Raw genomic sequence first — 26,486 nt, forward strand, 5'->3', positions numbered from 1 at the left:
AACACCACAGCTGGCATTACACAACTGGCATTACACAACTGGCACTACACAACTGATACAACACCACAGCTGGCACTACACAACTGATACAACACCACAGCTGGCATTACACAACTGGCAACACCACAGCTGGCATTACACAACTGGCAACACCACAGCTGGCATTACACAACTGGCAACACCACAGCTGGCATTACACAACTGGCCACACCACAGCTGGCACCACACAACTGGCACTACACAACTGATACAACACCACAGCTGGCATTACACAACTGGCAACACCACAGCTGGCATTACACAACTGGCAACACCACAGCTGGCATTACACAACTGGCAACACCACCGCTGGCATTACACAACTGGCAACACCACAGCTGGCATTACACAACTGGCAACACCACAGCTGGCACTACACAACTGATACAACACCACAGCTGGCATTACACAACTGGCAACACCACAGCTGGCATTACACAACTGGCAACACCACAGCTGGCATTACACAACTGGCAACACCACAGCTGCCATTACACAACTTATACAACACCACAGCTGGAATTACACAACTGGCAACACCACAGCTGGCATTACACAACTGGCAACACCACAGCTGGCATTACACAACTGGCAACACCACAGCTGGCATTATACAACTGATACAACACCACAGCTGGCATTACACAACTGGCAACACCACAGCTGGCATTACACAACTGGCAACACCACAGCTGGCATTACACAACTGGCAACACCACAGTTGGCACCACACAACTGGCACTACACAACTGATACAACACCACAGCTGGCATTACAAAACTGGCAACACCACAGCTGGCATTACACAACTGGCAACACCACCGCTGGCATTACACAACTGGCAACACCACAGCTGGCATTACACAACTGGCAACACCACAGCTGGCACTACACAACTGATACAACACCACAGCTGGCATTACACAACTGGCAACACCACAGCTGGCATTACACAACTGGCAACACCACAGCTGGCATTGCACAACTGGCCACACCACAGCTGGCACCACACAACTGGCACTATCACAGCTGGCATTACACAACTAGCAACACCACAGCTGGCATTACACAACTGGCAACACCACAGCTGGCATTACACAACTGGCAACAACACAGCTGGCACTACACAACTGATACAACACCACAGCTGGCATTACACAACTGGCAACACCACAGCTGGCATTACACAACTGGCAACACCACAGCTGGCATTACACAACTGGCAACACCACAGCTGGCACCACACAACTGATACAACACCACAGCTGGCACCACACAACTGGCAACACCACAGCTGGCACCACACAACTGATACAACACCACAGCTGGCACTACACAACTGATACAACACCACAGCTGGCATTACACAACTGGCAACACCACAGCTGGCACCACACAACTGATACAACACCACAGCTGGCACTACACAACTGATACAACACCACAGCTGGCATTACACAACTGGCAACACCACAGCTGGCACTATACAACTGATACAACACCACAGCTGGCATTACACAACTGGCAACACCACAGCTGGCATTACTCAACTGGCAACACCACAGCTGCCACTACACAACCGGCAACACCACAGCTGGCACTACACAACTGATACACCACAGCTGGCATTACACAACTGGCAACACCACAGCTGGCATTACACAACTGGCAACACCACAGCTGGCATTGCACAACTGGCCACACCACAGCTGGCACCACACAACTGGCACTATCACAGCTGGCATTACACAACTAGCAACACCACAGCTGGCATTACACAACTGGCAACACCACAGCTGGCATTACACAACTGGCAACACCACAGCTGGCACTACACAACTGATACAACACCACAGCTGGCATTACACAACTGGCAACACCACAGCTGGCATTACACAACTGGCAACACCACAGCTGGCATTACACAACTGGCAACACCACAGCTGGCACCACACAACTGATACAACACCACAGCTGGCACCACACAACTGGCAACACCACAGCTGGCACCACACAACTGATACAACACCACAGCTGGCACTACACAACTGATACAACACCACAGCTGGCATTACACAACTGGCAACACCACAGCTGGCACCACACAACTGATACAACACCACAGCTGGCACTACACAACTGATACAACACCACAGCTGGCATTACACAACTGGCAACACCACAGCTGGCACTATACAACTGATACAACACCACAGCTGGCATTACACAACTGCCAACACCACAGCTGGCATTACTCAACTGGCAACACCACAGCTGCCACTACACAACCGGCAACACCACAGCTGGCACTACACAACTGATACAACACCACAGCTGGCATTACACAACTGGCAATACCACAGCTGGCACCACACAACTGATACAACACCACAGCTGGCACCACACAACTGGCAACACCACAGCTGGCACCACACAACTGATACAACACCACATCTGGCACCACAAACAGCAGGGCAGTACGAACAATTAAATACTTTTTATATAGTGGCTTACCCAACCACAGGGTAACCCAAAGTGCTTTATAACCAATTAAGTGCTTCTGAGGTGGTAGAGACTGCTGGAAAATATGGCATAATATACTTCGGAGCTCGATACCATTTTTGAACTCCAATGGGTAACGTGTGCTGGGCAAGCTTATTTTTTATTCAGCCATGGGATGAGGGCATTGCTGGCAAGGCCAACATTTGTTGCCCATCCCTAGTTGCCCTTTACTCTGTGTGGCTTGTCATGCCATTTTGGAGGGCAGCCAAGAGTCAACCATTACCATGGGCCTGGAGTCACACAGGGCCAGACCAGTAAATGGTGGCAGATTTCCTTCTCCAAAGAACATCAGTGAACCAGGCGGGTTTTCCCGTCCAGCAACAATGGTCATTATTATCAAGATTAGCTTTTCACTTCCAGATTATAAATTGAATTTAAATTCCACCAGCTGATTTCCACCCCTGTCCCAGAACATTAGCCTGGTGCACCCCCCCCCCCCCAAACCATGCCCTGTGGCACTCTACCCCCCCCCCCCCCCCCAACCAAACCATGCCCTGTGGCACTCTATACAGAGCAGTTGAACTAATGGAACATAACGGGATCCCTGGAGGCTGATTCTGAACTCCCAAGCGGCTGAGTAGTTTTATGGATTTGAGTGGAAACTGGAGGAACAAAAATGCATGTTCTGGCTCCTTGCCACCTGATGCTTGAGATTCGGAGGAATCCCTCCCCACCTGCCACAACCACTCGGCTCTCCCCTTCAAGTTGAAACCTGCCAAGGAATTGATGGGTTTACTCCGCTCCCTTTATCATTACTCACAACAGTTTCTGGACTCAATTAGGAATGATGGTCACATGGAGAAGCTGTTGGAGGTCACTATGAAATGCCGCAATTAATCAGTTCCTTCCGGAAGAGAGCGGAAAAGATTTCAGCAAAAGAGACCGGTTTGGCAGACTAATTGGTCTTTTCCTGTCCGCATTGACTGCTCGTAAGGGAAAATAGACTGCATTTGTGATGAATGTATTTTTGGGATTGTCCAATTTCTTTGACAGCAGCTGGAGCAAGGGATGACTCTTCCATCTCAAGTGTTCCTGTCATCATTAATTGTCATACAATCCATTGTGATATTTAAAACTGAACATAGGTTTACATCCCAGCCTTGTTTCACATTTCAATTCCAAAACACAAACTCAGCTGACGGACTTGGCGCTGAATTATTTGTATTAATTTTAGCACAAACTCAGTGGGGGGGACGGGAGGGAGGGGGGCAGCTGGTGAGTACACAATTACCCCATTACTTTCTCTGGAAAAGAGAAGGGTTAAAGATGATATGATAGAGTCTTCAAGATTATGAAATGGTTTGACAGGGCAGATGGAAAGAAGATATTTCCACTTGTGGGGGAGACCAAAACTAAGGTCCTTAAGTAGAAGATAGTTCGTAGCCATCCCAAGGGAGAATTAATAATAATAATCGCTTATTGTCACAAGTAGGCTTCAATGAAGTTACTGTGAAAATCCTCGAGTCACCACATTCTGGCGCCTGTTCAGGGAGGCCGGTACAGGAATTGAACCCGCGCTGCTGGCATTGTTCTGCATTACAAGCCAGCTGTTTAGCCCACTGTGCTGAACCAGCCCCTAAGGAGAGCCTTCTTTACTCAGAGCGGTAAGAATGTGGAACTCGCTGCCACAAGAAGTTATTGAGGCAAATATCATCGATGCACTTGAAAGGAAGTTAGATAATCACACCAGGGAGAAAGGAATGGAAGAGTATGCTGATAGGGTTAGGTGAGTAAAGTTGGGGGGAGGCTCTTGTGGAACATAAGCATTCGCACAAACCAGTTGAGCCAATGGCCTATTTCTATCCTGCACATTCTATGTACCTCTGGAGTACATAGACTGCGGAGGTTCATGCATGAATATTGAGGTTTGTGTAGTTCTGAGGAGATAACAGCACCCGGTTACCTGAAGCCTAGCATGAATCAGAATCCTACAGGGTACCGATACATGGGGAGAATAAGTATACAACTGTCACCTTGACTCAGTCGGGAGCACTCCCTAATATGCAGGTTGTGGATTTAGAACATAATAACTAGGAGCAGGAGTAGGCCAACTGGCCCTTCGAGCCTGCTCCGCCATTCAATGAGATCATGGCTGATCTTTTGTGGACTCAGCTCCACTTTCCCACCCAGACACCATAACCCTTTATTCCTTTACTCTTCAAAAAAACTATCTATCTTTGTCTTGAAAACATTTAATGAAGGAGCCTCAACTGCTTCACTGGGCAAGGAATTCCATAGATTCACAACCCTTTGGGTGAATCTTTGGGACCCATGCCAGGAATCAGAGACACAATCGTCAATGCACCAGTACGGTAGCGTCCTTTGGTTGAGATGCTAAACTGAGGTCCCGGCCATCTTTTCCATTGACTCAAGTAGACAGATGTGATCATGTGGCAATATTCAGAGCAGGGTGTTTTTCCCCAAGTATCGGTCAACATTCCAATTATCACCAGTACCAACAAAGTAAAATAGATTAATAATCTTTTTGCCTCATTCTTGCTTGCAGACTGTTGCATCTACACTGGTACACATAGCAAAGGATGCAAAGAAATTGATTGTGTGAAGTGGCACAAGCATTGTTGGAGTTATTGTTTGCTGATGCAGTATCACTTTTAATTCTTCAGACGCAATTAAAAATGTTCTTGTTTTATTCAAAGGACAAAGTCGGTTTCTTCCATGTCAGAGTTCCAACGTTTAATGGACAGTTCCCCTTTCCTCCCTGAGAAGCACTTACCTTGTGGTCCTGAACTACAGATAGGCATCACTAAGGATGAGGCGACCCCTCCATTGTCTCCAGATGACCTGAAGTACATTGAAGAGTTCAACAGAAAAAACCGGGAATACACCAACAGGGAGAAACCAACGGAAGCCTGGACGGAAAAGACTGAAAGTGAGAAAGTGGTTAGCAGTTTACCCCCGGAACCTTTCCAAGCTGCCTCGAGGTACCTCACAACCAGCGTCACTATGACAACCAACACAACAAGCAGCCAAGATTACACTCAAAAGCAGCTACAGTGGACCAACATGGTCCCGGATAAAATTGGAGTGCGGCTCTATCACAGCCCACCCCTCATCCGCAGGTTTGATGGGCCCGCACATCCTCATAAAGATGGGACAAAAGTAGTTGATTCAGATTATGCCTTTCCCAAGATCAAATCAAATGGGAACATAGTTGAACCAAAGGGCGGACCACCCGATGTATTTGGAAGATGGCCATGTGACATTGGCAAGCACCACAAAGATCTGCTAGAGGGTGGACACCATCCCATGGAGCGCCCAATCTGTAGCACCGTTGGCTTTGCTTCATCCCTGCACGACCTCAAAATATCTGGCAACATGAGTGATGACATGAAGGAAGTTGCTCATTCAGTCATAAGCCGAATACGTTCTAATTCAATAGAGCCCCAGTTCAAAGACATTGCATGTCAGACTAATGGTGTCACAAGCACTGGAACCCAGACCACCCAGACCATCAGTGTAGGTCTGCAGACAGACTGTCTCAGGGGCATCAGCAGCAGTCCACACAAGTGTTTGACACCAAAGGGAGGCTCGACTCCAGTATCGTCGCCCTCACGAAGTTTGCGGAACAAACAGGTGGCTCCTGGAGTTGAGAAAATGCAGGCAAAATTTGAACGTGCGTGCTGTTCACCGAAATACGGCTCGCCAAAGCTGCAACGAAAAACAGCAGCGAAACCTGATCAGCCTAAAGATCGAATCTTGCCCAACAACCCGCAGAAGGGATTTAATGAATCAGCCTGGGCAAGATCGACTACCACCCGAGACAGTCCCGTTCACACTACCATTAATGATGGCCTTTCGAGTTTGTTCAATATTATAGACCACACACCTATAGTTTGTGACACTGCACAGAGGTTGTCCAGGGCCATAAGCAGGCCTAAGCCCTCAGAGCTCAGGTCAAATTATGTCTTGGTTCAGGAGTTTTTGAAGACTGTCCGAGGCAGATCGCCAAGTCCTGTCATGGCCATTGAATCAGAGGTGGAAGGAGATGGTGAGGACCTCATTATGAGACAGACTCTGTCTCCTTCTCCTGGGTACGCACTTACTGAGAACCCTACCAAGATCTTAAACAAACAACTCATTGAACGGGCATTCAATGAGGAACAAAGTCCAGTTAAGACCAAGCAGAAACCTGACAACGATGATACGAAGGCCGAAGATGCAGATGAAGCATCCCCTGGCTCCCTTGAGGTAATTCTTCATCCTTAGGCTGTCCGAAGTCCGACTAAGCACATTGTTTGTAGAATGTTGTTAAACTAAGTCTTTAATCATGAAACAAACTCTCTGTACCCCCTGCAGACGATCTGTGGCTGCAAGCTGTTACAGATAATGGGATAAGGGCCAACTCAGTGTCAAAGGCTTTATTTAGGACTTTGTAATCAAATAAATCCAGACATTGTAGAGTGGTGAGGGATTGGGTTCACTGAATTGTGGGCTAACACAATGAATTGAAAATAATTTTACATTGGCTGCTGATAAAGCTAGTTATTGCTTTATTCATGGGGAGCACGTGTCCAGAGGTCCAGAGCTGGCCCTAAATTCTAAATCAGGTTTGATCTCGGAGCTTGAGAATTTGCCAAATGCCAAACAAAGCAAACGGCTTTTACACCTTCCAAACATAAGTGTTGCATTAACAAAGTGAGAACAAAATTGTATCTTCCCCGGCCACCATTTCCAAGGATTTGATGACAATGTAGTTCCTTGGTCCTGGACTTGGTCCGCTCCATGATGCAGTTGCTATTTAATGGTGAATATGTTTGGTTCATACCAGAATCCGTGGGGAACCCATGAATCAGCTACATTTGTCACTTCTATGTTGGATCTCACTTGCTTTTTGCCAAGTGGCAGTGCTTTACTCAGTGCCCATACTACACTGCCTTATTGTTATACTGCATGGCGAGTGCCACTCCAGGGGATAGAAAACTATGCGGATGCTGCTGAGGTTCACACTGCCAGTTCTCCATCTCTTTATCCAGTGGCACCACTGAGAGACACAACTCACCTTGGACTGGAAGACTATGTGTCGATTTATTTCAGACCTGGGTTCACATGTGATCTTGCCCCCCCCCCCCCCCCCCCCCCCCCCCACATAGGCCAACGTTTTTATTCCGGCAAGGGTGACTGGGTAGTGATTAGGGCCCTGAATGTTTTCCCCTGCATGACCCTAGTGCCATTGGTGCCACAGTGTAGCACCGCCCAGGCTGAGATCAGCTGTCTCAGCACTGACCAAAATAGCTAGACCCGGGACCACTGAGCGACCTTGGGAAAACAATGCTAACTTCATTTGTATTCTCAAATTACTTTGGAAGCAGAGAAGGTAGGAGGAAAAGGTGGCAGGAAAGGAGAGCAGGAAATGGCTGCAAGAGAGTGAGAGGTGGTAAATCTGGCAGCTGTTAACAGGAATTAAAATGCGCTGGCGAGTGAAGCACTGCAACTGAGATTCGGTCCCATTGATCGGAGGAATAAGCGATTCGGAAATGAATTATTTTGTGTACCCCCCCCCCCTCCACCATGAACAAATGTTTTGACATTCTGGTGCTGCTTTTATTGCACGCAGCAAATCCCCAGAACTGAAAGAGAACAAGCCATCAAATAAGTCACCTGTAATTAGGAAACTTTTAGGTTTTACGTTTTTAGGATTTTGAAAGGAATTGATCAGGTGGAGAGAGAGAAAGATACGTTTTTTTGTTTTGTTGAGGAGCCGATGACAAAGAGACTTAACCATAATATCGGAAGCACGTCGTTCAGGAGAGCAGTTAGGGAACAGGAGACCACACAGCAGGTGGGAGAAGATAAAGTGTCATCTCACAAGAAACAATCGATGCGAGCTCCATTGGTGATTTTAAATCCCAACCTGGGATCGCTAACTTTCTGCCAGCCAAGGTCTAGGTGGGTATGGATCGAGCTGCGCAAATGGAATCAGGTGGAGATCAGCCACGATCTCACTGAATGCCAGAACGACCTCGAGAGGCTGAACAGCCCACTTCTATTCCCATGTTCCTACGAGACTGACAGCTCATTTACAATTCAATTAAAACCTTTGGCTGTAGTTTGGTTTGAAACCTCGAGAGCCAACTGGGTAGTGTAAGCACCAACCCCCCACCCCACTTCCCCATCTCCAGTGACATGAGAGCCAGTCATCTGCCGGTACGGTTAGAGAATAAACCAATCCTTGTAACACCACAAACTGATATTTGGTATAACTGGAGTCAGTGGGAAATCAGGGAGTAAAATCTTCACTGCCTGCTGTCATACCCGGCACAAAGGAAAATGATCGCGGTCATTGGAGTTCAACCATCTCAGTCCCAGGACACCACTGTTAGGAGTTCCTCAGGGTAGTGTTCAAGGCCCAACCATCTTCAGCTGCTTCATCAATGACCTTCAGTTCATCATAAGTTCATATATGGACTAGCCATATAAATACTGTGGCTACAAGAAAAGAACAGAATCTGGGAACTCTGTTGAAAGTAACTCACCACCTGACTCCCTAAAGCCTGTCCACCATCTACAAGACACAAGTCAGGAGCCTGGATGAGTGCAACTCCAACAACACTCGAGAAGCTTGAAACCATCCAGGATTGGTACCCCATCCACCACCTTTAACATCCATCCCCCTCATCACTGAAGCACATTGGCAGCCGTGTGTGCCATCGACCAGATGCACTGCCAAGGCTTTTACAAAAGCACCTTCCATACCCGCAACCTCTATCGTCTAGAGGAATGATGACAGTAGATGAATGGGAACACCACCCCCTGTAATTTTCTCGCCAAGTCGCACACAATCCTGACTTGGAAATATATCGCCGTTCCTTCTCTTTCGCTGGGTCAAAATCCAGGAACTCCCTCCCTTACAGCACTGTGGGTGTACCTACATAACATGGAATGAAGTGGTTCAGAAGGCGGCTCACTACCACCTTTCCAAGGGCAATTACAGATTGACAAATGCTGGCCTAGCCAGTGCCACCCACATCCCGTGAAAGAATTTACATCCCAATAACCTTGATTCGATGTGGTGAGAAGCCCCATCCTACCATTTGAAGATTTGTGAAAATGGGAGATTCGTTTAGGGGGCAAACGGAGAAGCTATTTTTAAAATGAAATATTAAATTAGAAACCATCACCAAAAGGCCAATGCAGCTTTAACTCTGGCAAACAGCAGCCCACACAACCCAGCTTCTGTTTGGCACTAATGACCCAGGAAAAGGAGAGAAAGCCGAGGGTTAGGTTATCCTGGCCAGGGGAAGGGACGAGCGGATCAGTGTCACAAAGTTCAAGAGTGGCTTCCATTTGCGAGACAGTGAAATAAATCCAACAAAAAAAGTGGTTAGAACTTGGAACTCGCCTCCACGAGAAATAGTGGAAGCAAATTTAATCGGTAACAGAAAGCAAATTAAGCACATGAGGGAGCAAGGATTAGAAGGACATGTTAATGTGAGGTGAAGTGGTGTAGAAGGAAGCTTGTGTGTAGCACGAACAACGGTATGGACCAGCTGGGTCAAATGGACTCTTCTGGTAAATCTTTCTACATACGATGCCAGAGCACTCTGCCACACCAAGCTTCAGAGTCACTGTCTCCGAGGCTGGCCGCTCTGATCCTTTTTATGGTGACCTTTTCCCTCGGGATCAATTTTGGCCATCAAGTGGGTGCACCTGTTGTGCTGGTTCCATCCTTCCTGCCAGCTTCCCTTACAAGAAGAATAGAACTGCATTCAGATGTGCCTTAGGCAAGGCTTTTCACCATGAATGACTTATCAACAACGAAGACAAGAAAATCTTTAAAATGATTGGTCTTACTATATTTGCAATGTATGATCTATTTATATGTGAAATTTTACATCAAATTAATATTTTTCATCTGTTTTGTTTTGAGTTATGACCTTTGGTATATAGTCTGTGGGTTTATATGACTTGTGGTTAGATCGATGGGAGCTGTTGTATGAATTCAAATGGCCTATGTGCAGTCAGCATACGTCGAGATCTTCAATTCTGGTTTGATGGCGAGATCCACAGTGAATTTGTTAAACCTCATCACATCCAAAGCAGCAGATCGGAGACAATTCGGCCAAACCAGATGCTTCCTTTGTCGATTGATTTTGGGTTAGTGAACAGTAAGCCACCACGAAATTATAAAGCAGCTGTAAACAACAGGTGGCTCATGTTGGAAATTCCCACTTTGCAACTGAATCAGTGAGGAAAATTTGCAAGCCCTAACAAGTTGTCCGAGTATCTGTTTCTCCCTCTGTGACTGACCTATTTGGAGAAGGTTCTGTAATGTTACTATCCACAGCCCTCAGGATTCAGTATCATTATCCCAGCTGTGGCTTGGTCCTACTCACTTCTGAGTCAGCAGGTTGTAGGTTCAAGTCCCAATCCAGGCACTTGAGCACAAAAGTCTAGCCTGGCACTTCAGCGCAGGTCTGAGGGATTGCTATAGAGTCAAAGGTACCATTTTATTTTTTGGGATGAGGCCACAACTACCCTTGTGGTTGGATTTTAAAGATTCCTTCGCACTATCCCAAACAAGAGCTGGGGAATTTTCTCCAGCGTCCTGACCAATATTTATTCCTCTATCAAGACCACAAAAGAAACAGATTATCTGGTCATTGTCACATTACTGTTTGTGGGAGCTTCCTGTGTGCAAATTGGCCTTATTTCCTACATTACAACAGTGACTATACCTCGAATGTACTTCATGGGTACTAAAATGCTTTTGGGAAGGCTCCACACAAAAATGCAAGTCTTTCTGTTTAATAACAACTGTGTCAATGTAACTATTGCTCTTTATCTTGTCTTACTCATCTTCTCCTGTCTGTTCTGTCCAGAGCCAAACTCTCTTACTAACCACCCCCTGGGGACTCTAACCCTGCCTGCCTCACTGCTGTAAGTTCTTTGTTAACAACCTTAGCGATGTTTGAATTATCCGTTACATTAATATCGGCGGAGAGACCTTCGGTTTTAGTGTAAAAATGAGTTACCTGTGTTGTTACGTTAAAACTGGATCTTGCATCTTTGATCAAGTTCATCATCATCAAACCTTCTGAGCTATCAGTTTTAGAAGGATGAGATCCAAGTTGCTCTGACCTAAGTTGGGGGTGAAGAGAAAGGCTCAGTGGTGCGGTGGTCTTACAACACGACCAGTTCAACCTCTGAAACCTGGAGTCTTCCCTCACTTAAGCAATGGTGACTTATCTTTAATTAAACATATCAGACATCCTCACACTATACCTGGAGTATCTGTGTCGAAACATGTAATTTATCTTTGGTAACATGTACTAAATATATTCAGCATCTAAGGATGTAAAGAATGGGGTATGGAAATGTAACTCTAGTGTAATATTCCAGTGCAATAAATTAAGGGAGTTAATTGGTGCCACAAATTCTCCATAATTTCATTGCCCAGCCACTCTTCCAGACGTGTCTCCTTGCTGTGCCAGGGGACCATGCAAGCAAAAGAAGTGTCTCCTCCCCCCCGCCCCAAATGCAGGTAGGGCAGTGGATGTTGTCTATATGCACTTCAGTAAGGCTTTTGACAAAGGTCCCTCATGGTAGACTTGTACAAAAGGTGAAGTCACATGGGATCAGGGGTGAGCTGGCAAGGTGGATACAGAACTGGCTCGGTCATAGAAGGCAGAGAGTAGCAATGGAAGGATGCTTTTCTAATTGGAGGGCTGTGACCAGTGGTGTTCCGCAGGGATCAGTGCTGGGACCTTTGCTGTTCCTAGTATACATAAATGATTTGGAGGAAAATGTAACTGGTCTGATTAGTAAGTTTGCAGACGACACAAAGGTTGGTGGAATTGCGGATAGTGATGAGGACTGTCAAAGGATACAGCAGGATTTAGATCGTTTGGGGACTTGGGTGGAGAGATGGCAGATGGAGTTTAATCCGGACAAATGTGAGGTATTGCATTTTGGAAGGTCTAATACATGTAGGGAATATACAGTGAACGGTAGAACCCTCAAGTGTATTGAAAGTCAGAGAGATCTAGGCATACAGATCCACAGGTCACTGAAAGGGGCAACACAGGTGGAGAAGGTAAGAAGGTAGTCAAGAAGGCATACGGCATGCTTGCCTTCATTGGCCGGGGCATTGAGTATAAGAATTGGCAAGTCATGTTGCAGCTGTATAGAACCTTAGTTAGGCCACACTTGGAGTATAGTGTTCAATTCTGATCGGCACACTACCAGAAGGATGTGGAGGCTTTAGAGAGGGTGCAGAAGAGATTTACCTGGATGTTGCCTAGCATGGAGGGCATTAGCCATGAGGAGCGGTTGAATAAACTCGGTTTGTTCTCACTGGAACGACGGAGGTTGAGGGGCGACCTGATAGAGGTCTACAAAATTATGAGGGGCATAGACAGAGTGGATAGTCAGAGGCTTTTGGGTCAATTACTAGGGGACATAGGTTTAAGGTGCGTGGGGCAAGGTTTAGAGTAGATGTACGAGGCAAGTTTTTTACACAGAGGGTAGTGGGTGCCAGGAACTCGCTGCTGGAGGAGGTGGTGGAAGCAGGGACGATAGTGACATTTAAGGGGCATCTTGACAAATACATGAATAGGATGGGAATAGAGGGATACGGACCCAGGAAGTGTAGACGATTTTAGTTTAGACGGGCAGCATGGTCGACACGGGCCTGGAGGGCCGAAGGGCCTGTTCCTGTGCTGTACTTTTCTTTGTTCTTTTGTTCTTTGTTCAAATGGGAAAATAGAGTGGGGAAGTCCAGCAGAATTACTTTCCACCTAACATTCTGGCTTCTCTGAAGATAGATCTGTCCTTGCTCTCGAGCGGAGGTTTACCAGACTGATTCCAGAGATGGCGGGACTGTCATATGAGGAGAGATTGACTAGGTTAGGATTGTTATAGTTGAAGTTCAGAAGAATGAGGAGGGATCTCAAAGAGACTTATAAAATTTTAACGGGACTGGACAGGGTCGATGCAGGGAAGATGTTACTAATGATGGGTGTGTCCAGAACCCGGGGTCACAGTCTCAGGATTCAGAGTAGACCATTTCGGACAGATATAAGGAGACATTTCTTCACACAAAGAATAGTGAGTCTGTGGGATTCATTACCACAGGAAGTAGTTGATGCTAAAACTTTGAATATATTCAAGAGGCGGCTAGATATATACATTTTAAACTTGGCATCACATTATTTGGGGCAATGGGGCTGTTATGGGAATGTCACTAGATTACTAATCACAGAAGCCCAATCTAATGCTGTGAGGGACACAGATTCAAATCCCACCGCGGCAGCTGAATTCAATTTGAATTCAATTAATAAATATGGAATATAAAGTAGTGGTGACCATGAAACGAACACAGATTGTTGTAAAACCCCACCTGGTTTGCTCATGTCCTTTAGGGAAGGAAATCTGCCATCCTTACCTGGTCTGGCCTACATGTGACTCCAGATCCACAGCAATGGGGGCTCGTTTAGCACATTGGGCTAAACAGCTGGCTTGTAATGCAAAACAAGGCCAGCAGCGCGGGTTCATTTCCCGTAGCGGCCTCCCCGAACAGGCACCGGAATGTGGCGACTAAGGGCTTTTCACAGTAAATTAATTAAAGCCTACTTGTGACAATAAGCGATTATTATTATGTGGTCGACTCTTAACCGCCCTCTGAAATGACCGAACAAGCCAGCCGCCATCCAATTAAAGAACAAATAGGGATGGGCAGCAATGCTGGACTCGCTAACGATGCCCACATCCCGTGAAAGAATAAAGAAAGGTATCACTCCTGGATGGGAGTGGTGATGTCCCAAGACTGTTTGAAGTGCACATTTTAAAGTTGTGAGTTCAAGTTGCATTGTGGTTTCGAGGGAATAAACTAGACTGACACCTCCATGCAGCATTGAGGGAGTGCTGCATTGCCAGAGGTTCCATCATAAATGGGAGACCCCTGTCTACCTGCTAAAGTGGGCCTAAAGCATTGTATGGCCCCATTTGAAGATGAGCAGAAGAGTTTTTCTTGGTGCCCTGGTCAAGAATCCTTCCCTCAGCCATCACCGTCAAAAACAAGTCATCAATTCATTTGCTGTTGCAGAGCTTTGCTGCATTCAAAACGCAGGACTGACCTGGAATGTCATTCGATCGCCTCTCATTCTGCGAAAAGTGCACTGATCTATTGCCCACCCATCTGTTGATGTTGATCTCAAAGGCACATGTTACTTCAGCGTCCAATTTCTTTACTCCCGTATCTTCAGTGAGAAAGATGTTTGAGAGACCAAAATTAAGCAATTTGACGAGCAATATCAACAAGTCAGTTTAGGAATATAAGAATAGGAATGTAGGAGTAAGCCATTCAGCCCATCGAGCTCTACCATTTAGTACAATAATGGCCAATTGGACACTTCAATGCCTTTTGCACCCACTCTCTCCATAACCCTTTACGTTACTGTTAATCAGAATACTATCAATCTCTGCTTTAAACATGCTCAAGGACTGAGCTCCCACAGCCCTCTGGGGTAGAGAATTCCAAAGATTCGCAACTCTCTGGGGAAAGAAATTTCTCCTCATCTCGGTCCAAAGTGGCATCACCTTTATTTTGAAATGATGTCCCCTGGTTCTAGACTCCCAACCAGGGTACTAGTTTAGCTAAACTGGCCCCCCCTCCAGAACTTTGTACTTAGAGTCCCTCTCAGGAAGTATACAAATCACTCTAGTAATGTATTTGGGTTTATTGTGTGGCATATTTGACCACGCATTGGCCATGCCATCTACCAGCCTTCTTTAAGCACAAGACAAAAAAGGAATACAGCCTTTTTCAAGTCAGAGTCCCAGAATAAGTATTAAAAAGCAATAAGGCACTCCTATATCACAATATTGCTGCCAAGACCTTAACTGAGCCCCTTCTTCAATGAATAGCACATTATTGAGAATTCAGGTTGAAAAACACGCAGAAATTATACAATTCTTCACTTTGGGTTTCATATTTCCATCCATCCTAATTGATAAACTGCAGCTGTTGAATCTTGCAAGAGAAATGAGTCCCATCATTGTGATTTTTTAAGATGTAATAAATCTTCTTAATTTTGGTGATGGTAATCTGCAAATTTAAAGAAATATGACACCATCTTAAAATCTTACTTTATTTGCATACAAACACATGACGGGTAATACTATTTAAGTTCAAGCTTATCGTCCTGTGATCGTGGCAATTTGACAAAAACCTTGCCTGATTCTTCGCCTCCTCAAACAGAAGGAATTTTCATTTGAAGGCAGTGCCACTTTGCCTCTTACTGCCGAGCGTTTGTAAAGCAAAGTTCACCATATCACATTGCTTTGAGAATGAAAAGTGTTGGTATTAAGTGCAACAGTGGGCCCGTGACTCAGATTACAGTGCAGCTACATAATATTTGTAAATCAGTGTTACTGTGCGATGTACCGTCTGCCTAGCCGGATTGTGGTCTATTGCGGAATTTAAGTTTTAAAAGGCAACTTAATTGACAGCTTGATAAAACCGTTTAATGGACAAATTTAGGGTCTCGAACACAGGTTTTCATTTCTAGTTTAGCCCGTTGATGTTGGCCGATGATTTAGAGGGGATAATGTTCGAGGGGGAAGCACTGAATCCAGAATGGCCTGACCTAGACCAATTTAGATTTATTTCACAAAAATGTGACCTTGGCACAGTTCAGACATTTGGAGAGTCTGTTCCACCTATATGCTGGGCTCTAATCAGAGACTGGCATGTTGATAGTCCCTCTGCACACTATTGTACAATTTACCTTGCCCAATGTTGTCTCTTGCTATGAAAAAAAAAATGAAAATCACTTATTGTCACAAGTAGGCTTCAATGAAGTTACTGTGAAAAGCCCCTGGTCGCCACATTCCGGTGCCTGTTCGGGGAGGCTGGTATGGGAATCGAACCGTGCTGCTGGCCTGCCTTGGTCTGCTTTAAAAGCCAGCAATTTAGCCCAGTGTGCTAAACCAGCCATATGTAATGGCTGTTGTCAGCTGCTGGTGATTACAAAAGGTTTTGTATTTTGTTCCGATCTTCACAGATGCAGCATGTTTTACCATCTATATTTTGCACTGGTTTGATGATGTATATCAATTTTTCAGAGCTATGAAGCAATCACTGATGGCCGGCACACCCCCTTTTCTTTTGCTGAATTGGTAAAACCATTTTAGTTTGATTTAGAGAACCAAAACGAATGTTCACAACATGGGACACACCAAAATTGAAAGGAACAAGGGAGAAATAAAGCGTGAATATAGAGGAATGTACAATTGGATTAGGTTAAAGGAGGTGATTCTTATTATGGGTGACGATGCAAAACAGATGATATACCACCACCCATTTTCATTTCCATTGAGTTCACCAATGCAACCTGTTCCAAGCACATAAGGAGATGTTAAACCGGGGGTGACACAGTGGCACAGTGGTTAGCACTGCTGCCTCACGGCACTGAGGACCCAGGTTCAATCCCAGACCCGGGTCACTGCCCGTGAGGAGTTTGCACATTCTCCCCATGTCTGCTTGGTCTCACCTCCACAACCCAAAGATGTGCAGAATAGGTGGATTGGCCATGCTACGTTGCTCCTTAATTGAAAAAATCTGCAACCTGTTCCAAGTATATAAGGAGATATTAAATAGGGGGCAGCATGGTGACACAGTGGTCAGCACTGCAGCCTCACAATGCCAGGGACCCAGGGTCAATTCCTACCTTCGGGTGACTGTCTGTGAGGAGTTTGAACTTTCTCCATGTGGCTGTGTGGGTTTTCTCCTGGTGATCTGGTTTTCTCCGACAGTCCAAAGATGTGCAGGTTAGGTGGGGTTATGGTTTACGGGGATAGGGTGGGGGAGTGGGCCTAGGTATGGTGCTCGTTCAGGGGGTCGGTGCAGACCAGATGGGCCGAATGGCATCTTTCTCCACTGTAGGTATTCTATGGCTCCAGGTGGCTGATTTGACACTTTTTTGCACTTATGACCTAAAATCAAAATAACCACCATAAATGAGGTCTACAGGGGAAGATGAGCATGTAGGGTGAAGGATGTTGTAGAATTCAATCTCAGAATCTCCAGGACGGTCTGTATTATTGCCCAATCCTAATTGCTTTGACAAGATGATGGTGGTCTGTTTTCCTGAAACTCTGCAGTCCGTCAGGTGAATGTGCTGCCAAACGTTTTTTTAAAACTAATTTACAGGATGTGGACATGGCTGGTTAGGCCAGCATTTATTGCCCATCCCTATTTGCCTTTGAGAAGGTGGTAGTGAGCTGCCTTTTTAAACTACTGCAGTACCTGAGGTGCAGGTACACCCACTGTGCTATGAGGGAGGGAGTTCCAGGATTTTGACCCCGAGACAGTGAAGGAATGGTGATATATAAATCAGGACGGTGAGTGACTTGGTGGGAACCTCCAAGTGGAGGTGTTCCCATGTATCTATTGCCCTTGTCCTTCTAGATAGTAGTGGTCATGGGTTTGGAAGGCGCTTCCTAAGGAGCCTTGATGAGTTATGTAGGGAAGTCCAGGATTTTGACCTAGCAACAATGATGGAGTGGAGATATACACACAGACGTGTGTAACTTCAAGGAGAACTTAGTGTTCCTATGCACCTGCTATATTTGTCCTTCCAGGTGATTGAGGTCTTGAGTCTACGAGGCACTGCCAAAACAGCCTGAGTGAGTTGCTGCAGTGCTTCCTGATGGATGGTGTGTTCATCAAACAGACTGCTTTGTCCTAGATGGTGTCAAGCTTCTTGAGTTTGGTTGGCAGTCACCTGAAAAGAGTGCAGGCTTCATTTCAATATTTAATGAGAATCATGCATTCACCTTCCACTCAGATGTCCAAATTTGTTTAGACCAGTCAGACATCATGCTTTGTAAGCTAAGATTTCTAGATCCTGAGAAACATAACTATCGGACTGCTGGAAACTCCTGAACAAAAACGTCCCCAGAACTTGCAGGAATGGCAATCTTAGTGCAGTCAGAAGGAATAGGAGTGGTTCTTATGTCTTGAGAAAACAACAGTAGGCCAATGCCAGACTGGACTCACTCTGCTCCTGAGTGCATTCCGTTTCCCACTGCCACGTTCCTCCCACTCCCAGACAATGTGTGAGCCTCAGCACTGCCTGAAATGGGCTGGCCTTCACGAAGTGGCCTGTATCAGAGCATCGGTCTCCCATTGATTTTCAGACGGTCACCATGACACGAATCAGCTTATCGGTCATCCACATCTACAGATCCCCGGCCGCTGACTGACATTTTACTTGCAGAAGCAAACTAATAAATTACTAATGTGCCTGGCCGATCCCGCACAATAGAAAATAGGGGCAGGAAAACGGGAGCAGGAGTAGGCCATTCAGCCCATCGAACTTTACCTCTATCTCAACAACATACTCCCGCTCTCTCCCCATACCCCTGAAAATCTATAGTGTTGAGAAATCTATCTATTTCTTTCTTAAATACACTCGGTGATTTGGCCCACACAGCCTTATGTGGTAAGGAATTCTACAGTTCACTACTCGCTGAGTGAAGGAATTTCTCCTCATCTCAGTCTTAAATGGCCTACCCTGCATCCTCTGTACTCCCATATTGAGGGCCGGTTTAGCTCAGTTGGCTCGACAGCTGGTTCATGATGCAGAGCGACACCAGCAGATTATTCATGAAGGCCTCACCTTCTCAACCTTTCCCCCTCGTCTGAGGTGCGGTGATCCTCAGGTTAAACCACCACCAGTCAGCTCTCCCCCTCAAAGGGGAAATCAGCCTGTGGACATCTGGGACGATGGCAACTTTACCGTTACCGTATCCTGAGATTGTGACCCCTTGTTCTAGTTCCTTCCCTCAGCAACATGATCCCTGCAAAATATCTGTCTAGCCCTGTCAGAGTTTCACATATTTCAGTGCGAGCGCCTCACAGTCTTCTCAAATCCAAGTGAATACAGGCCCAGTCAGCTGAATTGCTCCTCATATGACAATCCTGCCATCCCAGGAGTCTCCGGATGACACATGACAGAAAATCTCATTGCTGAGTTTAGGGGCTGGTTTAGCGCAGGGCTAAATCGCTGGCTTTTAAAGCAGACCAAGGCAGGCCAGCAGCACGGTTTAATTCCTGTTCCAGCCTCCCCGAACAGGCGCCGGAATGTGGCGACTAGGGGCTTTTCACAGTAACTTCATTTGAAGCCTACTTGTGACAATAAGCGATTTTCATTTTCATTGCTCCAGGTGTCAGGGCTGAGGTTTATCTTGACGATCTAGTTTAGGATTGATGCTGAATGGTTCAGGTACCTTTATGACTCACAACCAGCACCCACATCAGATTGGCTTAGAGTAAATCTAGGATACCTTTCAATGCAGTTACGATCTGCTTGACCTGGCAATGCTATAATGGGACACGGTTGAAGGTGATGAAAAGAAATCGCTATATAAAGTGATTAGCTCTTTACAGATTTTAATGATTTTGGTGGTTCACAAAATTAAGTTTTTCCCAGAGGAGTTCAACCAGCTAATAGACTGAATTATCTGCTGTTTGGTTTTATCCTGCTGCTAAAATCTGCAGGACACAAATGTGTCAGAGTCACTTAATGGTCAGTGTAAGAGTCACATAACATGATGTGAATATTGTGGTATGACCTCTGAGGTCAGCTGAAGCCTCACGTTTTACCGCCTTCAACGTTTCCCAGCCAGCGATTTCTATGGTTGCCTCTTCAAAAGAAGCCATTGCTGAGTTGCTTGGGACCAGTCTGTGTCCACTCGGAAGCCTCGTGGTGCAGTGTTAACGCCCCTACCACTGGACCAGCAGCTCCAGGTTCGAGACCAATGCCAGAACTTGATGGCTACAGAAGGAGCATTCAGCGTGATTCAACGGGCTGATAATCAGCTCGGGAATCCTTCCACCACCTCCCCCACTATTCCCCAAAGGTTTTTTTTAAAAGTACACAGGTGTGAAGATACGCTAACAACAATATGTGTCTGTTCCCATCAATTATATGCCAACTTGCCGTGCAGGCAAACAAAATTACAGAGGCAATGAAAATATATAGGATCGTGATTATGTCGCGCAGCTGCACAATTTCAGATTCAAACAGGGAATTAATTTTATTTGCATGAATCCCCTTTTAGATTTATCAGGGTAGATATATGCCTTTAACTTGTGTATCTTTTAATTCTCCCTTCAAGGTCAGCATTCTGTGCCCTGGATTTACTTTGGCAACATGCAGCCAGGTCCCAAACTGTTCAGATCAACCAGCATGAAAGGATTCATCTGTTAGAAATTCTTTATATGAGTAGCTGGAGAAGGTGCCTATCGTGAAATATCCTTGCTTTGCCTGGATTCACTGAGGTCTGATGTACCTTTCCTGACCTTCCTCCAGTTCCAAATCCTGCAGGCAGCATTTGCAGCTTCCTTCCCTCGTTGATGTGAGAGACGCTTGAATGGGGGGAGCACAGGCCCCATAATAAATCTCTCTCCTCCAAAAAAGGAATCTGCTCTCTGCTGATTTTCCGAATTAATAGCCATCCTGCTACTTCCCATTATGTGCCAGATGTTTTAGTGCAGTTATTTCGAACTGCAGTTCACACTGTCGGATCATCATTATTTCTTCCTCTGTTCCATTGACTGGCTTGCCAGACAGGTTCATTTTTCGGCGCACCAACTGAAAGCATTAAAAAGTTCAATCATGTATTTTTTGCGCACCTCAAACCGCCGGAGTAATAATAAATCTCCGATTGCCCACCGAGAGTGACGTCCTGGCAAGGGTACAGTCTCCTCCTTCAGGAAACCAAATAAGAAGCAAAAAAAAATGCAAGTGAAGTAAATTTGTTAACCCATCAGTCCTTTAGATTACAAATTATTCATATCCTGGCCAATATCTAGCATATAACCGTTACCAATAAATACTGGAAACACTCCACAGGTCGATTAACATCTGCGGCAGAAAGGTTGTTTTAACGTTTGAGATGGGCACCTGTCGATTCGCTCCATAGACACCGACTGACCTGACCTGCTGAGTGTTTCCAGTCATTATTGTGGCTGGTTACATGGCAGGTTGTAACCAGTACACTGATGGTTTGTAATCTAAAGGAGAAGCACTCTGCACTGTATGTTCTATGTTCTATGATAGGTAGGTGGACATCCATAACTCATAACTCATTTTCCTACTGCCAAGAACTAAAAAATCTTTTATCTAGTGCCCCAAATTCCTTTAAACATATTTTATCGAGCTTGTCTCGAACGGCTTGATCAGAATTATATTTTGTATTTTTGGAATAAATCTACCCAATTTCTGACATAGCTCCTTAATTATTCTTCTGTCCAATGGATCTGAATAAAAACCTGACTTTGGCACAGAAGAATTCCGATTTCTGTTGGGTCTCGGTGAAACCAGGCAGTGACTTATGCCTAGATTTCCACCCACAGATCAGTGGCAAAGAATGGAAGAATCATAGAATCTGTACAGTGCAGAAGGAGGCCATTCGGCCGATCGAATCTGCACTGACCCTTGGAAAGAGTACTCTACCTAGGCCCATGCCCATGCCCTGACCCTACCCCCATAACTCAGTAACCCCACCTAACGTTTTGGACATTAAGGGGCAATTTAGCATGTCCGATCCACCTAACCCACACATCTTTGGACAGTTGGAGGAAACCGGAAAAAAGCCACGCAGACACGGGGAGAAATTGCAAACTCCACACGGACAGTCTCCCGAGGCCGGAATGGAACCTGGGTCCCTGGCGCTGTGAGGCAGTAGTGCTAACCACTGCGCTACCGTGCCGCCCTGAGAGAATAAAGAGTTGGAGAATTCCCATCTCCGTGAAGCCGACTTCTAAGAATGTCCAACCGAACATCAGATTTTCATTCCGGGCTGGCAGGTTTCCCTGGAACTTGGTCTGGATGCTCTGGAGTGAGTACAGAGGATGCCAGGAGTGGAGACGGACAGGGTGAAAGGCCAGCCTCAGTACAATGGCACTGTATCAACATTTTTTAAAAACTACAACATAATACAGCCCTCTAACTACTCCCCCCCCTCCCCCCACACTCCTCATGGACATCCATGCCACCTCAGCCCCACCCCCATGGGCCCTCATATTCCTTGTCAACCTTTGCCCCTCTGTCCACCACATGGCCGTGTGTACCATCTACAAGATGCACTGCAATAACTCACCAAGGGCTGCTTCGGCAAAACCTTCCAAAGCCACGACCACTACCATCTAGAAGGACAAGAGCAGCAGATACTTGGGAACGCCACCACCTGGAAGTTCCCCTCCAAGTCACTCACACCCTGTCTTGTAAATGTATCAGCCGTTCCTTCACTGACGCTGGGTCAAAGTCCAGGAACTCACTCCCTGACAGCACAGTGGGTGCACCTGCACCACGTGGACTGCAGCGGTTCAAGAAGCAGCTCACCGCCCCCTTCTCAAGGGCAAATAGGGATGGGCAATAAATGCTGGCCTCGCCAATGACGCCTGCACCCCTTGGGAAAATAAAATGGTGTGTCTCGGAGGGGAACTTTCAGATCATGGTGTTCTCGTGTACCTGCTACCCTCTCTTTCTAGGCGATAGATATTGCAAGTTTCGAAGGTGCTGTTGAAGGAGTTTTCCCGCGTTAATGCGGTGAATCTTCTCGATGCTCCATGCTGGTTTCACTGTTTCAGATGTTGGATGGCGTGCTAATCAAGCGGGTTCCTTGACTTCACCAGAGTTTGAAGGCTCCAAAGAGATTGCAACAAACACACAACCAAATCATTCTGTCAGCCAGTCGGATATTTTTCAGATTCCAAATATTTCTACTTGCTCAATATTTGGGGTTTGTCTCTCCTCTCCTCCTAAAGGCACTTCCTCTAGCTGCAGCATAGTGTCATGGCCAGCCATACAGTACCATCCCCAAATAGCCAGCCTTCATGTTTGAATGCGAATAACGAGTGGGTGGGGTGCGGTGCTAATTTTCCAGTCCTTCAATCACTGCTTGCTGTTCAGGAAAATGATTCCTCGCCCCACGGTCTCACGCAGGTTACATCAATCAAATTCAACTGTCCAGGATATTTTTCCATCCATCATCTTTCTGGCTAAAGAGCAATTGAATATTATGGTCGTCAGATCTCATGAGAATATACAAGTCCTCTGTGCTTCAGCCCTAATTTTAAAAAGGCATTCAATGATTGGACATTGGGAATGATTTGTCATGCAGACTACTGAAACAAGATTTCTGTGGAAAAACTCAGAAAGGATTGGATTAATTGTTAATGAAAATGCCTATGTTATATTACGCTGTGTGTTGGCCTGATTGCAATAAGTGAGATTGAGTGAGCAGTTATCATTGAACAAGCCTAGCTGAGCTCAGAAGCTCACATCTATGAATTTGAAATCTACTCTTTATCACAGTGCCAGAATAATTCTTAATTGCCCTTCCAATCATTTGTTTAATTGACTTGGATTGTTGACTCAATTTTAACTGTACAAGTGGAGGTTTTTGAGTGAGTTAAAATCTTGCCCCACGAATCCATTTATATCTGTGAAGTACGGTCTAGATCACCAGTGGTAAACATGGGGTTCTCAGCACATGTTCCTGGCTACACGTCAGTGAGAATCCGCTGAGGTGAAAGAGACAGCGAGAGCTGATTTAAGCTGATGATAGACCTGATTGAAAAGACTTCTAATTGTTTTTCCGCCATTGCTATGTTCTAACCTTACCTTTTTCTTCTGTTTCCTGATTACAAGGAGTTGCCTTGGTCCTCAGTAGCTCCACCACTAGAACCCTGCTTCTCACGCCCTGCCAGGCCAGCCAACCAGCGTCCACCATCACGATGGGCTTCACACTCCCCCTCTGCTTCCCGGTCCTTGTCCTCCGGGGATTCAGTTTGTGCCGGGGAAGCCAGAAGCGGTGAAGCACGTGCAACAGAGCACAAGAGTGTGTGATCCACGGGTCAATAATTCGCAGTCACAGCAGCTCTACAAAGTGGCTGACCCTAGTCAGCAACTGAAGATCCAAGGATTCGACCGATCAGAAATGGCGATGTAAATGCAGAGTTGTAAAACAACGGATATGTCCGTACTGCAAATTGAGACCAGTCGGCACCCTTTGGCCATAAAGGTGGAGATTTCTTTGATTGGAGAACAATTGTTTAGGAATCTCTGTTATTTTTAATTAGCCACTGTGGATAGCAGACAGTCTTTTGAAATGTATTGCAGTAAAGACCAGAAGCGGCCTCCTCCCGCTTCCCTTTCTTCCACCATTTAAAACGTTCAGTGAGGATGTACTTTTTTCTCTGCTGCTTACAGGAAGAAGCCCAGTAAAATTTTCGATCCATGCCATATGCATTCAGTCTAGTTTTCCTGGCAGCTGGAAACCCAGTGGTTACAGCACTGAGCTCCTGACAGAGGCGGAGAACACAGGGCTGCTTGTTAACCAGAGGTGAGATGACAGTCGGGATGGGTTTGCCTGTGTCTCTAGGACCAGACCATTAGCTGCAGGTCACGTTCACGTCCCACCAGTGGGGAAGGGGGAAGAGACGGCAATTCGCACGGTTGGCCCCGCCCAGTCAACGCGCCTCCTGTTTGGCTGACCACCGAGCTGCAATGGATGTAACGGCGGCTGTGGAGACGTCTACAGCTTGGATTGCCTCGCCATCCTTGAAGGTTGCATGTGGGCATTAGGCCAGGTCAAGTGGGGGAATTTTTATTTTCCAGTGAAAAATTGCAGTAAATGCAAAAAAAAGTTACACAGTATTATCTTCAATAAAATTTTTAACTATTATATCAACAAAGTCTTGTAATTAATTGCTTACGTTAGTATCCACAGTGTTGCCATACAGCGTTGCACACCTCAATATGATGGTTATAGTGTCTAGGTATTTGCCTGTATAAAGTAGACTCTATATAAGGGGAAGAAGAGAACAAAATCAGAATCCTGAGATGTTGAAGGGGTTTGAGTGGTCTCTCAGTAATTTGGGCTGCCTTTCTTTTACATTGCACTGTATTGTTTTTCATGTAAAATAGTCCTAATATTATTTTATAAAGCATTAATTTTATTCTACATTTGATGCCAGTGAGAATTTGTAAAGTGCTTTATATTGATTGAAGCATTAGTTTCAATGCGAGGAGTCGACAGTGCACTCGATGAGAGCGAGCTGCATCGTACACATGTAGGGACAAGAAAAATAAATTTTATCGAATAGATTTTTTAATTTTCTTTTGCTAGAGCAAAAGGCAGAAAAAGAGGAGAGATACGGACAGTCTTAATAAGTTAGATGTATGATGGTACAATACTTGACTTGCATGCCATTGGGTCCATAGCACTTTAGTGCATGTATATAGCTACTGTACCCCAACATCACTCATAAATATGAGGAACAAAATGACGAAGAATCCACTGTAATGAAGTTGTGAGGTTAATCATGTACTGTATTTTAATTATTGGTGTTTCTTGCATTAACTAGGGAAAAAGCATTTTTAACTAAATTATTGTAACAGTTCGACTGTCTGTGTACAGTATTGATAATTTTTGGAAAATATTGAGATATTGTTGAAACTGAATACTGTCATGGATGTCTTTAGGGTTCAGTGTAAGAGATAACTTACCCGTCAATAAAAAAGTCTGAATTTCCAACATCTGATGTTGCCTTTCAAATTCATTTGGGCTGGAAGTATGAAAGAACTCATCAATATAATGACCCAGGCCCATCATTGTGAGTGTGTGTATGTGCGTGCGTGCGTGCGTGTGTGTGTGTGTGTGTATGTGACTAAGACTGCTGGAAACCATAATGGCTCAAACACACAGTACAGTAAATTGTTTGAAGAATGCATACATTTGAAAGATTCAAATGATCTCAACTCCCAACTTTGGTGTTCCATTTCAAGGCAAGGGTTCAGGGGGGTTCAGGGAGGGAGTTTTATGGAACAGCTACCCCAGTCGTGAAACTT

The 26,486-nt window shown here is 45.5% G+C and overlaps 1 protein-coding gene across 2 annotated transcripts in view; it reads left to right on the top strand.

Annotated features, from left to right (window-relative positions):
* Positions 1-26,174, top strand: part of mtcl1 (microtubule crosslinking factor 1) — a 252,955-nt gene extending 226,781 nt beyond the window's left edge. The window contains exons 13-15 of one of the 2 annotated variants that reach the window (XM_072468350.1): positions 5,259-6,810; positions 11,442-11,499; positions 24,285-24,443. In XM_072468350.1, coding sequence (XP_072324451.1) covers positions 5,259-6,810; positions 11,442-11,480 — 1,591 coding nt within the window. In that variant the 3' untranslated portion in view covers positions 11,481-11,499; positions 24,285-24,443. Of the gene's footprint in view, positions 1-5,258; positions 6,811-11,441; positions 11,500-24,284 lie in introns of both variants that reach the window. The other variant, XM_072468349.1, reaches the window with a different exon arrangement.
* The last annotated feature ends 312 nt before the right edge of the window (positions 26,175-26,486 follow it).

Source organism: Scyliorhinus torazame, chromosome 11 (assembly GCF_047496885.1).
Source record: "Scyliorhinus torazame isolate Kashiwa2021f chromosome 11, sScyTor2.1, whole genome shotgun sequence".
NCBI lineage: Eukaryota > Metazoa > Chordata > Chondrichthyes > Carcharhiniformes > Scyliorhinidae > Scyliorhinus > Scyliorhinus torazame.